The 13,086-nt window shown below is 44.0% G+C and overlaps 1 protein-coding gene and 1 pseudogene across 4 annotated transcripts in view; one reads left to right on the top strand and one right to left on the bottom strand.

The window, feature by feature from the left end:
* Positions 1-376: 376 nt before the first annotated feature.
* Positions 377-11,431, bottom strand: LOC101719649 (coiled-coil domain-containing protein 6 pseudogene; annotated as a pseudogene).
* The window catches only part of Slc13a5 (solute carrier family 13 member 5), a 35,664-nt gene continuing 33,547 nt past the window's right edge, over positions 10,970-13,086 (top strand). For 2 of the 4 annotated variants that reach the window (XM_021238198.2, XM_013076825.3), the window contains exon 1: positions 11,330-11,751. In XM_021238198.2, the coding sequence (XP_021093857.1) occupies positions 11,650-11,751 (102 nt within the window). In that variant the 5' untranslated portion in view covers positions 11,330-11,649. Of the gene's footprint in view, positions 11,295-11,328; positions 11,752-13,086 lie in introns of those variants that run through there. The other 2 variants (XM_021238197.2, XM_087191673.1) reach the window with 2 other exon arrangements.

The raw sequence follows: 13,086 nt of genomic DNA on the forward strand, positions 1-13,086 counted from the left end.
AAAAACAAAACCAAAAACAAACCCCTGTTAATATATTCTATTAGAAAATTTCTATTGTTTTTTCAATAATATTTTCCTGCAGTAAAATTATGTGTACAATTTTTATTAGTACATTAATACATAATGAATACATTCATTGAGGGGAGTTGGCACATGTACATATACATATTGGGTTTTTTTCTTTCTTTCTTTCTTTTTTTTTTTTTTTTTTTTAAGATACCCCTTTTTATTTAACAAACCTAAAAGCCAAGAAAATGAATCTTGGGGAGGACCAAGCAAAAATTGCACTCTGCTGCTGTATCAGCAAATACCAAAAAGTGAATATTCCAGCCAGGGAATGGATATACATGTAGATTCAAGTAAAACACTGGTGGGAAAGATCAGTAGATTGTGTAGGCCCACAACACTCACTGCGTTTCTGACAAATATTTACAACACAATGAATAGTGAAGCCTAGATAATCTCAGTGCAAATAAGTCAGATCCAAATATGCCAGGGAAGGAAGCCTTTGGTGTTGAGTAGATGGCTCCATTGGATGAGTCCCAACTTGAAATTCAGACTAAGCATATGTATTAAGGCTGGGAGGAGGGATGCCCCAAATGTTGCAAAGGGGCGGGCTGCGAGGTGGCTGCCAAGGGGATGGTGGGCTGCATGGGTGGTGGAGGTGGAGGTGGCAGGACTGGGGTCTGTGTGTTGGGAGACGGAGGCAGTGTGGGCTGTTGGAATTTGTTAGGACTTTTGCTTCTCCGCGGTGAAGGCCTTGTGATGCCACAGGATGTTCTCATGTGCTGCATGTGAAGCCCTGGGGAGTTGTAGTAAGTCATTCCGGCTCTAGTCAATGATGTTGGTGGAGTGAAACCAACTGTGTGACTTGCATAGGAGAGACTGGGCGATATAGGCCTGCTCGAACTCAGAGAAGGTGTGTAAGGGGTTGGGCCAGACACAGTGGGAGGCCTTAATCCTTGTGCAGACATCTCATTAAAATACCTTTCATCATCCATTTCTAGGCTGGACTCGCTCTCGGAGACCTGTCGACAGAGGGCTTCTCTTCGCTCCATCTCCCTCTGCAGCTTCCTCTGCAGCCTCAAGTTTTCCTCCCTCATGTGGTCTTCCTTCTCAAGGTACTGCCCCATTTTCTCTGAATGCTGTAACTGAGCAGCTCTCAGTTGCTTCTTTAGCCGCTCCACTTCATTCTTCAAAAACCTGACGTGGCGCATCATGTTTTCTGGAGAATCAATCTCCACGGAAATATCTCTAGGCGATGGTGGAGCAGACACGGGCTGGTCTAATTTCTCCTGCAAGATTCGCTTTTCAGCTTCAAATTTATCCATCCTTTTCCAGAGACGATTAACTAGTGCTTCTTGTTCTTGTTTCAGTGTATTTTCAAGGTCAATCTTCTCTCGTCTCAACTGTTCTAATGTAAGATGCTTAGAAAATTCTCCAGCTTTTTTATTTTCTTCATAAGTTTGTTGACCTGAAATTCCTGCTCTTGTTCCAGATGCTGCTCCAGTTCAGCTTTCTCATACTGCAGCTGCATCAACTTTCTGGAGAGCTCATTAGTGAGGAATTCTTCTTCCTTCTCATAATTTACAGCAAGGGGCTCTCTTTCCTTCTGCAAAGCCTGAAGTTTCTTGAATAACGTGTTACTGATGAATTCTTCTTCCTGCTCAGCCCTGGTTTGGATGGTCACGCTGGCTTCGCGCTTCTCCTCCTGCATCGCCTCGCACTTGAGTTTGTAGGTCTCCAGCTGCGTCTTGAGCACCTTGTTCTCCTGCAGCCGCTGCCTGGCGACTGCCGGCCTCTAGGGACGCGCGGGCGCTGCGAGCGTGGGTGTGGGAGAACCGGCCTGGCCCTCTGGGCAGCCCCCAGTCACCGGCCCACGTGCTCCCGTGTTTTGTTTTGTTTTTAACAGCAAAACATTTATTGGTACATTTTAGGCATACATAATGATAACACTCAACGTAGGGAATTTGTACCTGCATGTACATATTGCATCTTAATCTCTTTACTTTCCCGTCCTCTCCCTTCTCTCTCCTCTCTCTATGTGTACAAAGTGAAATAGTAATGTTTTAAAGTGTCTTATGACAGTAAGGCTATAGGTGTGAACATTTTATTCTGCTTTGAGTTATCATTAGTATGCATTTGACTAAATACAGAAATGTTACATAGAGTTTGAGAAATAATTATTAAACATAAAAAACAATTTTTTAAAAATTAAATTCTTTTATTGGTACATTTTAGGTATACAACACAATTACATTTCTCATTGGGAATTGTACCTTTATATAATGCATCTTGGTTCTTATTTTTTTTCCCATTCCTAGCCCTCCCTTCACTCCTTCCACCCTTCCCTATTTACAAAGACTTTATTTGCATTTTTTCCATTTCTCATCATTTTTCCTCTCCTTTCTTTCCTTTCCCCTGCCCCTCCCACTACCCTACCCCTTTGGACCTTTTCTTCCTATTTTGCGTTATCGATTATTCATTCTAATCATTGGTCCATTTTAGGTATACAATATAATGACATTCATCATTGGAAATTTGCACCTTTACATAGTCTCTCTTGGTTCTTATTTTTCACCCTTGTCCAGCCATCCCTTCAACCCCTCCATTCCTCCCTATTTACAAAGTTTTTGTTCCTAGTTTTCCATTTTCTCATATTAATCCCATTCCCTTCTGTCCTTTCCCCTAGCCCTCCCACTTCCTTCCCCTTTGCCCCTCTTCTTCCTATTTCACATTACCTATTATACATTTAGTCCTTATTTACACTTTCAGTTTTTCACACCAGAAAAACTATTCGGTATTTATACATGTGTGTCCTATTTATTTCACTTAAGAGTATTGCCTCAATGTGCATCCACTTAGCTATAAATGTCTTTAATTTTTCATTTTTTATGGCTGAGTAGCATTCCATTTTATAAAAAACCCACATTTTCTTTATCCAGTCTCCAGTTGATGGGCATTTGGGCTGTTTCCAAGTTTTAGCTATCACAAACTGTGCTGCTATGAACATGGGTGCACATATATCACTGTGGTATGATTCTTTTAATTCTTTGGGGAAGATCCCCAGCAGTGGAATAGTGGGGTCAAATGGGACTTCCAGTCCTAGTTCTTTGAGGTATCTCCATACTGATTTCCACAGTGGTTGCACCAGTCTACACTCCCACCAGCAGTGGAGCAGGGTTCCTCTTTCCCCACAGCCCCACCAGCATTTGTTATTGGTTGATTTCATGATAGTAGCTATTCTTTCTGGAGTGAAGTGGAATCTCAGCTTTGTTTTCATTTGCATCTCTTGAATGACCAGTGATGTTGAACATTTTTTCATGTATTTATTTGCTATTTCCACTTCCTTGTCTGAGAAATGTCTGTTCATTTCAGATGCCCTTTTTTGGATTGGGTCTTTAAATTTGGGAGGTCTGATCTTTTAAAGGTCTTTATAGATTTGAGATAGCAGACCTTTGTCTGAGGAAGAGGAGGTGAAGATTTTTTCCCACATTGTGGGTTGTCTCTTCACACTGCTGGTGGTTTCTCTTGCTGTGCAGAAGCCTTTTAATAAGAAGAGATCCCACTTGTTGATTGTTTGTGCTAGTTCATGGCCAACTGAGGTTTTGTTCATAAAATCTTTTCCTACACCGATGTCTTCAAGGGTTCTACCTAACCTCTGTTCCAACTGGTTCAGAGTTTCTATTTTAATATTTAGGTCTTTAATCCATTTTGATTTTAGTTTAGTGCATGGTGAGAGATACAGGTCTAGTTTTAATCTTTGGCAAGTTGAAGCCCAATTTTTCCAGCACCATTTATTAAAGAGGCTATCTTTCCTCCAGTGAGGGTGTTTGGCTCCTTTGTCGAAGATGAGATGGCTGAGTGTGTCTGGCATTGTTTCTGCATCTTGTAATCTGTTCCACTGGTCCTCAAGTCTGTTTCTTTGCCAGTACCATGCTGTTTTTATCACAGTAGCTTTGTAGTATAGTTGCAGGTTGGGGATTGTGATAACCCCAGCCATGTCCCTGTTACCTAGAATTGCTTTTGCTCTTCTGGGTCTCTTCTTGTTCCAAATGAATTTTTGGATTGTTTTCTCGAGGTCTATGAAGTATGCTGCTGGGATCTCAATTGGAATTGCATTAAATCTATATAGCAGTTTTGGAAGTATGGCCATTTTCACTATATTAATCCTTCCTACCCAGGAGCAGGAGATGTCTGTCCATTTTCTGATATCATCTTCAATCTCTCTTTTCAGAGTGCCATAGTTTTCAAAGAAGAGGTCTTTGATTTCTTTCATTAGGATGATTCCTAGATATTTCAGTTTTTTGGATGCTATTGTGAAAGGAATTATTTGCCCTATTTCTCTCTCAGTGAGTCTGTCATTGGTGTAGAGGAAAGCTACTGATTTTTGTGTGTTGACCTTGTAACCAGCTACTTGACTGAATTTGGTTATTAAGTCTAGAAGACTTTTGGTGGAGTTCTTGGGGTCTTCTATATAGAGTATCATGTCATCTGCAAATAATGACAATTTGACTTCTTCATTTCCTATCTTTATTCCTTTTATTTCTTTCTCTTGTCTAATTGCCATGGCTAATGTTTCCAAAACTATATTGAACAAGAGTGGTGATAGTGGACATCCTTGTCTTGTTCCTGATTTTAGTGTGAAGGATTTCAGTTTTTTTCGCCATTTGGTATGATACTGGCTGTTGGTTTTTCATAGATGGCTTCTATCAGTTTGAGGTAGAGACCATCTATTCCAATTTTTTGTAGGGTTATTATCATAAATGCATGTTGGATTTTGTCAAATGCTTTTTCTGAATCTATGGAGATAATCATATGGTTTTTGTCCTGGGCTCTATTGATATAGTGTATTACATTGATTGATTTGTGTATGTTGAACCATCCCTGCATCCCTGGGATGAAACCCACTTGATCAGGGTGTATGATCTTCTTGATGATCTTCTGCATTCTGTTTGTCATTATCTTATTAAGGATTTTTGCATCTATGTTCATTAGTGAGATTGGCCTATAGTTCTCTTTTTCAGTTGGGTCTTTCTCTGCTTTGGGGATCAAGGTGATGCTTGGTTCCAGGAATGAATTTGGGAGTATTGCTTCCCTTTCAATTTCATTGAAGAGTTTAAACAGTAGTGGCAGCAGTTCCTCTCTAAATGTCTTGTAGAATTCAGCAGTGAAGCCATCAGGGCCTGGGCTTTTCTTAGTTGATAAGTTTTTAATTACATTTTCAATTTCATTGGTTGATATTGGGTTGTTCAGAAATTTTAGGTCTTCTTCGTTCAACTTTGGTAATTCATATGTATCTAGGAATCTGTCCATTTCTTCTGTGTTGTCCATCTTATTGGCGTATAGGTTCTGGAAGTAGGTATTGATGATCCTCTGGATTTCTGCTGGGTCTGTTGTAATTTCACCCTTTTCATTCCTAATTGCATGGATTTGGGCTTTTTCTTTCCTTTTTCTGACAAGGTTGGCTAAAGGTTTGTCAATTTTGTTGATTCTCTTGAAGAACCAATTCTTGGCTTCATTGATTTTTTGTATCATTCTCTTAGTCTCCATTGCATTGATTTCTCCTCTGATCTTTATAATTTCCTCCTTTGTATGAGCTCTGGGGTTGTCCTGCTCTTCTTTTTCTAGAAGCTTGAGGTTCAGCATCAAGTTATTTAATTGGGCTCGTTCTATTTTCCTAATATGCGTATTCACTGCTATGAATTTCCCTTGTAAGACTGCTTTCATTGTGTCCCATAGATTCCGATATGTTGTATTGTCATTGTCATTTAATTGAAGGAACTGTCTGATTTCTTCTTTAATTTCCTCTGTGACACATTGGTTATTCAGAAGTGTGTTGTTCAATTTCCACATGTTTATGAAATTTTTTGAGTTTCTTTTGCTATGGATCTCCAATTTCATCGCACTATTGTCTGATAATATACAGGGGCTAACTTCAATTCCTTTGTACTTACTTAAACATGTTCTATGTGTGAGTATGTGGTCTATTTTTGAGAATGACCCATGTGCAGCTGAGAAGAATGTGTATTCTGATTTTGTGGGGTGGAAGACTCTGTAAACATCTGTTAAGTTCATTTGTTCAAGAGTTCGATTGAGTTCTAGTATTTCATTACTTATTATTTGTGTAGTTGATCTATCTATTTGTGATAGTGGGGTGTTGAGGTCCCCCACTACAATTGTATTAGTGCATGTATGGCTTTTCATGTCCATTAGTATTTGTTTTATATAGTTGGGTGCACTAGTGTTTGGTGCATAGATATTTATGATTGTCATCTCTTCCTCTTGGATTCTTCCCTTTACAAGGATGTAGTGTCCTTCTTCATCTCTCTTAATTAGTGTTGGTTTGAAATCTACTTGATCTGCCAAGAGGATAGCTACTCCTGCTCTTTTTCGGGTTCCTGTCGCATGCAGTATTGTTTTCCACCCTTTAACTTTCAGTCTATGAGTTTCCTTTTGAATGAAGTGTGTTTCTTGTATGCAGCATATTGTTGGATTTTGCTTCTTGACCCATTCTGCCAGTCTATTTCTTTTGATTGGTGAATTGAGAGCATTAATATTGATGGTTATAACTGAAACATATTGACTTGTCATTGCCATGACTTTTTCTTTTTATTGGGTTCTTCCCCTTTACATTTAATTTCTTGTCATGCCAGATGGGTTCATTTTGCTTTGCTTCCTGGGGTTGTGATCCTCAATGTCTATTCCTAGGATATTATGTAAAATTCTTTGAAGTGCTGGTTTGGTATTCACGAAGTTCCTAAGGTGCTCTTTGTCATGAAAGTATCTTATTTCTCCATCCATTTTGAAAGATAGTTTTGCAGGGTACATCAATCTGGGTTGGAGGCTGTTTTCTTTTATGGCTTGGAATATGTCACTCCAAGCTCTTCTTGCCTTGATGGTTTGTGTTGAGAAGTCTGCTGTGATTCTGATGGGCTTTCCTTTGTATGTGATTTGTTTCTTTTCTCTATCTGCTTGTAGAACTTTGTTCTTCTGTTGTGTTTCTGGAATCTTAACAATTATATGTCTATGTGTATATTTTTTTTGATCAAGGCTATTTGGAGTCCTGTATGCCTCACTTATCTGTATGTCAAGCTCTTTTCCCCTGCTTGGGAAGTTTTCTGCCATTATTTCTGTGAAGAGATTTTTTTATGTCATCTCCACTTTCTCCTGTTTCTTCATTGAGCCCAATCAGTCTTATGTTATTCTTCTTTGCATCATCTAGCAGCTGCTGGATTGATTTCTCATGTTCTCTTAGAATTTTGAAGCAATTTTTCTTTTCCTGGTCACTAATTGCAATCTTATCTTCTATATCTGACATTCTGTCCTCACATTGGCTCATTCTGCTGTGTAGACTTTCAGTGGAGTTTTTCATGTCCTGGAAATCTATTTGCATCTGTTTTATGGATTCCATTTGTTTCCCATGTTGGGATTCCATCATGTTCCTGAGCTCCTCTCTAGATTTATTAATCATGTCTTGCACTAGGGGCACAATTTCTCCTGTTATCTGAGAAATTATTTCTGATTTCATTTTTTCCAGATCTCCTTTTGTTGCCAGTTCAGTGGGTCCAGGTGGTTGAGTATCAGAGTGTTCCATCTCATTTCCCTTTGGGGTTGCTGTAGGTGATCTGGAAGTCTGGTTTTGAGACTTATTTATGTGTTTTCTCATTTCGACTGGGGCGGGGGGGCTGTTGGTGCCTGCATGGATTACCTCCTCTGAGCTGGGAGAGGTGGGACAGGGTCCGGGAGCAGCGGTAGGGATGGTGACCCAAAAGCCCTTTCCTGTGGGCTGGGAGCAGTGGGAGCGATGGTGGCTGGGAAGCTCCTTCCTCTGGACCAGGAGCAGTGGGATGGTAGCTCAGAAGCCCCTACCTCTGGGCCAGGAGAGGTGGGAGGGATGGTGGCCCGGAAGCCCCTTCCTCTGGGCCAGGAGCAGTGGGACTCAGTACCTTGGTCTGGTGGTCTGGTGTCCTCTGTGTCGTTGTAGTATGGAACCAGGTGGCTGCCTGTCTGCAGCAGGGTGATTCGGCATGTTCCCTGTGACTTGGGACCTCGGTAGGGTGTGCACAGACCTGCCTGTGTGCAGGGGGCTGATTCACTGTGTTCCCTGTGACTTGGGACCTTGGCAGGGTGTGCGCAGACCTCTGCAGTGGGCTGATTCGGCGAGACTCTTATTTTTTATTTAAAAAAATTTTTTTTAAACGCTTTTTTGTTTATGCCACAGAAATTAATCTTTTGAAGATGACCAATGCAGACATATCACAATAACATATTCAGAAGTTAACCAATGTAAACATTTTATAATAACATATTTAGCGCTTAAACGTCAATGATAACCAATGTAATCCATTTATAATAACATGTTTAGAATTTAAACTTCAATGATAACCAATGTAATCAATTTATAATAACATATTGAGACAATATTTGTTGTGGTGTGTCTCCCATAAGATTATGAAAATTACTAGGGGGTCCCTTTAGTGAATTAAGACCAGAATAATTATTTTCTGGGTGGCCACTTCTTTATTCACCAAAGGGAGTACCCACAGTCTCTATTTACTTTGACAAACAAATAATATGAATATATATATCTTCTTATTTTACAGCTGATTATTGCAATTTGATTATTGCATGTAGATGACAATACACGTTACTTTTATAAAATAAATCTTGGTGGCACTTTGATTAATTAGCAACCTGGGAAGGAGGGCATGTCTTTAATTTAATAACATTTATCTGTAAGCCAATTTAATAATAGGTGAATATCTTTTAAGAAAAAAAAATTTTTTTTTTAAAGGTGAAAAGGAAAAGAAAAAAAAATTGAGCTCAACTGTACAGACAACAGACAAACATATAAGACAATTTATAAAATTAGAGTGCGCTCAAATATATTTGACCAAATTGAATTATAATATCCTTTATATGATTATTAGATTTATAATTGTATGACTGGTCAAAAACTTTGGAATAGTCAATTAACAGAGATCTCTTGAGAATAGAATCAGAAGGAATGAAAGCGCTTTTATACCTGTAAATATAAAAAGAACATTTTGAAGTTGTCCCCCACCTTTATAAATTTTTAACCATAAATCTGTAATTATTATTCCTCTGGGGGCATCATCTCAGTTCTGGACCTTGCTGTGGATTTGTTGGTCATCACTGGTGAGGTGGGTCACTCAGGTGCTGCTGGCTCATCGCTCTCAGTGGGGGTGCTATCCCTGGTCTTTGAGATGTTGGCGGTTCCACCAATGTGACCCGCAGTCTCATATTCCGGGAGGGCAGCCACAAGGTTTTTTCATTATCTGTTAGGGCACAGGCAAAACCTCTCCCCCAAGTTATTAAAGCAGGAGCAATTTTTTGACACATGGCCTTTTGTAATCTTAAAAACAAGTTTAATAATTTAGGTTCTAAGGTAGAGCAGACCATAGCTCCTTCCAGTCTTTGAGTCAACCAAACTGCATAAGAGGAATCACTTAAAATATTAAGAGGTTAGGGAGGGAAGTTTTCAATCACAAATAAAATGGCTAGCAACTCTGACCTCTGAGCAGAGTGGGCTAAGGCCCAAGTGGGGAGCGTTCAGGGAAGAGACGATCACCCCTTTGCCAGGCCTCACAGAGAGCCGTACCTACACGTTCCCATGATATTAAGTTAGTTGTCCCTTCGTGGGGAAAAGATGGGATGTACATTTGTATGTCTTTTAACAAATCTATCACAGCATCCTTAGGTACTGGGTACATAGCTTGATTTAACAGAGACTTAGGTAATTTGGCAAAGTTATGCTGCTCTGTTGACAGAGACTGTCCCATAGTTATAACTCAGCAAAAATAGAAAATTACTCCCAGCTGGACACTCTTACCACCAGTGTCCCTCATCCGAGTCTGGAAATCATCCTGGGAGATCCGTGTGCAGTCTCTTTTACTCCGAGTTTGACTCACAGGCGAGTTCACTTGTGGATCCGATTCACATCCACGTTGGGTGCCAAATGTAGGGAACAGGGGAAGGGAACGTTACCAGAACCTCTGCAGTGAGTCCTAGTCTCCTGCGAGCCACGGCAGCACACGGCGAATTACAGGAAAGGTACACGAAGGAGACTGAGAAGCTGAGCTTTGGGTCTGATCAGTGCTGCTCTGGGCACCAAAAACAACCCCCCCCTAGCTTGCAGCACCTTTTATTCAGTACGTGGGGAAACAGAAGTAACAAGTGAAAGTGCAGAGTTCAGTACTTCACATTGGGATAAACAAGGTGTAACAAAAGGCTGCGGGGCGGTGGAAATCTAAGAACAATGAGGAACTATGTAGATGAAGATTTGGTTCCTCCCTGGCATCTCCCGAAGGTGTGGTCTTGTCCTGGAGCATTATAGCATCTTCGGATCACTGAGGTCTCAGTTGTGACCCGAGGCCAAAATGCAATTATGTCTGGAATGTCATAGCTGGGCTGTAGGCAGGAGAACTAGGCCTACTCAAATGATTTTTCCCCTAGAATTATGTAGCACTGCTCCCAACAGTACATGATACACATCAGCAACAAGGTAACATTTTGATGGGCAGGAGGGCTGACTGTGTGGAAATGTGGGATCTGGCATGTGGCATATAATCACTAGAAGCAGGCTATAGTTACACCACACGCATGGATAAGACTGCTCAAAATAAAGTTGCGGACTAGGACATGCAGACAGACGACAAGGAAGAAAGAAGAAAGTAATAGAGGTGGCAGTGCCTTGACATCCTTCTGTCTCTAGTGCCTCAAATAAGACTCAGCAGAAAACAGGTGCTCAGTAGTTTTGACTGGTGGGCTGAATGAATAGTGGCCGTAAAATGTATGAATGAATGGGTTTCTTGGTGTAGCCTTGGTAATGCCCCTTCCTCTGTAGACTCCTATTCCGCTCCTTAGAACGACCCTAGCGACTTGGTTAGAGCCTGCAGCAGCAGAGTGCGGCTGCCAGGAGGGGGCAGGCTGCGCGAGTGTCCGCGGGAGGGCGAAAGCCATCCGGAGGACAGTGGCCTCGCCTCCCTCTGCGGTCCCCGGAGAAAGCCCGGGGTGCGCTGGGCGGGAGAGGACGAGAGAATAAGGCGAACGTGGCGGAGAAGCCAGACCAGCCCCGGGGAAGCGGAGGCGGTGGCGCGGCAGACGCGGAGTAGCAGTCACCGCTTCTCCGAGGGACCTCCCAGAGACCGAGGCGGTACGAGGCAGGAGTAAGAAGATGAAAAGGAGAGAGGTTCCGGAGATGGAACTGAGACACCCAGAGGCCGGTGGAACCTTCACCCGGGACCCCTCCAGAGCCAGGGGAAGAGCAGGTGAGGATGCGGGCACAGCCAAAGGCTCCCAGGCCTCGCTCGGCAGCCCTGAGTGAGGCTGTGTCCCGAAAGGCTTGGAGAGTCACGAGGTGCAGGGAGTGCAGGCCGCCCCCAGAGAGAGGGCTGGTCCGAAGCATCCCAGTCCCCAAACGCCTCCCTTCGCCGCGGGGTGGCGGAGTCGGGGCTGGCGCGTCCCACCGACCCAGGGAGTGGCCCCGCCCCAGGGAGGGGAGGCCCGCCGTGGGGGGCGGAGTTGTCTCCGCCCCTTATCCCCTGGGACTGCAGCCCCTTCTTAAATCCGCGGAGCCTCTCGCTGCCGCTCATTCTTCTTCCCCGCTAGTCTCCCTCCCGCGCGATGGCTTCGGCGCTGAGCTATATCTCCAAGTTCAAGTCCTTCGTGATCTTGTTCGTCAGCCCGCTCCTGCTGCTGCCACTCATCATTCTGATACCCGCCAAGGTCAGTTGCTTCTCTGGGCAGCTCGGTGTCCAGTAACGGGCACGGAACTAGGAGCAATGAGCTGGAACGCACGGACTCTCTGGCGGGGACAGCTCCCCCCGGGGGGCGCGCACTCCGGAGCTGCAGATGCCTAATGGGAGCTGCCCGGCAAAGAACCCCGAGAGGCTCAGTGACCCGAGGGCGCACCCACCCTGGGGGTCGCGGATTCCAGGGCCAAGCACAGAGACCTGGATGCGAGCACAGAGTTTAGCCAGCAGACCCTAGCGATAGGCTCAGCCTGACTCAGAAGCCACCCAGTGCAGAACCGGCGGCCCTCCACCCCCGAGATGCTACTTTGCCAGCGCTTGTCTTTCCCTGACGCTTCCCTTAGTCAAAGCCCTCTTCCAAGTGAAGGTGGCTTCTGACCTCAGTCAGGAACCTAGAGGAAAATTTCATCACCTAAGTAGATACTGAGTTCTACTTTCACCACTCTCTGGCCTTCTATGGGCCTCAGTTTCCCCATGTACATTTCTTTTTGAGACAGGATCTAGCTGTGTAGTTCAGGCTGGCCTTGAACTCATTATGTACCCCAGGCCTGCCTTGAACTCGTGGCGATCCTCCTGCCTCAACCTCCTGAGTACCACCACGCCCAGGCTTCCGTCTACATTTCCTTCCTGCTCTGAGATCAGCGAAGCCACATCTGAGTCAAAGTCCTGCCCCAGGCTGAATGGCAGGAAAGAGGTGATCTGCTTTGCCCACTGCCTGCTGTGACTGTGGCAGGAGAAGGAACATGTTCCCAGAGCCCATGCCTTGGGTGGCATGGCCCAGAGTTTCAGGGAAGCTGCCTCTCATGCCCTGGCCTCCTAGCCCTCCTGGGATGGGGAGAGAGAATGAATGGCCTTGGCCACAGGGCGGGGGCGGGGCTGGCGCCCTGGCTGAGACTTGGTTGTACTGTGCATGGCCCATTTGGCAGAAGCCCGAGCCCTTTGAAGCTTTTTGTGGCTGCTGGCTGCTCCGTCCTCCTTTCCTCTTTCAGCCCTTTCACTCGCAGCCCAGACAGGAAACCTCCAGCTCCCTCCTCCCCTCCTTGGGCAGGTTGGGAAACAGAGGAACTCTTCAGGGCATGCTCAGGGAGCAGTCCTGGAGAGGGATGCACTGGAGTATCAGAGAGCCACCCAGGAGGAGAACTGACATCCACTACTCACTCAAGCCTGTGACCTGCACCAAGTCCCTGTGCTCTCCAGACCTTGGCACAAGGGGGTGGTTTGGGAGTCCGAAGGGATTATGTTGATTCCTAAGATCCGAAAGGCCAAGGGGCCCTTGGGTGAACCGAGCAGAGGCTCTGGATCCAAATGT

Source organism: Heterocephalus glaber, unplaced genomic scaffold, assembly GCF_053883595.1.
Source record: "Heterocephalus glaber isolate CG9 unplaced genomic scaffold, H.glaber_assembly_v1.0 deba00001564, whole genome shotgun sequence".
Lineage (NCBI taxonomy): Eukaryota > Metazoa > Chordata > Mammalia > Rodentia > Bathyergidae > Heterocephalus > Heterocephalus glaber.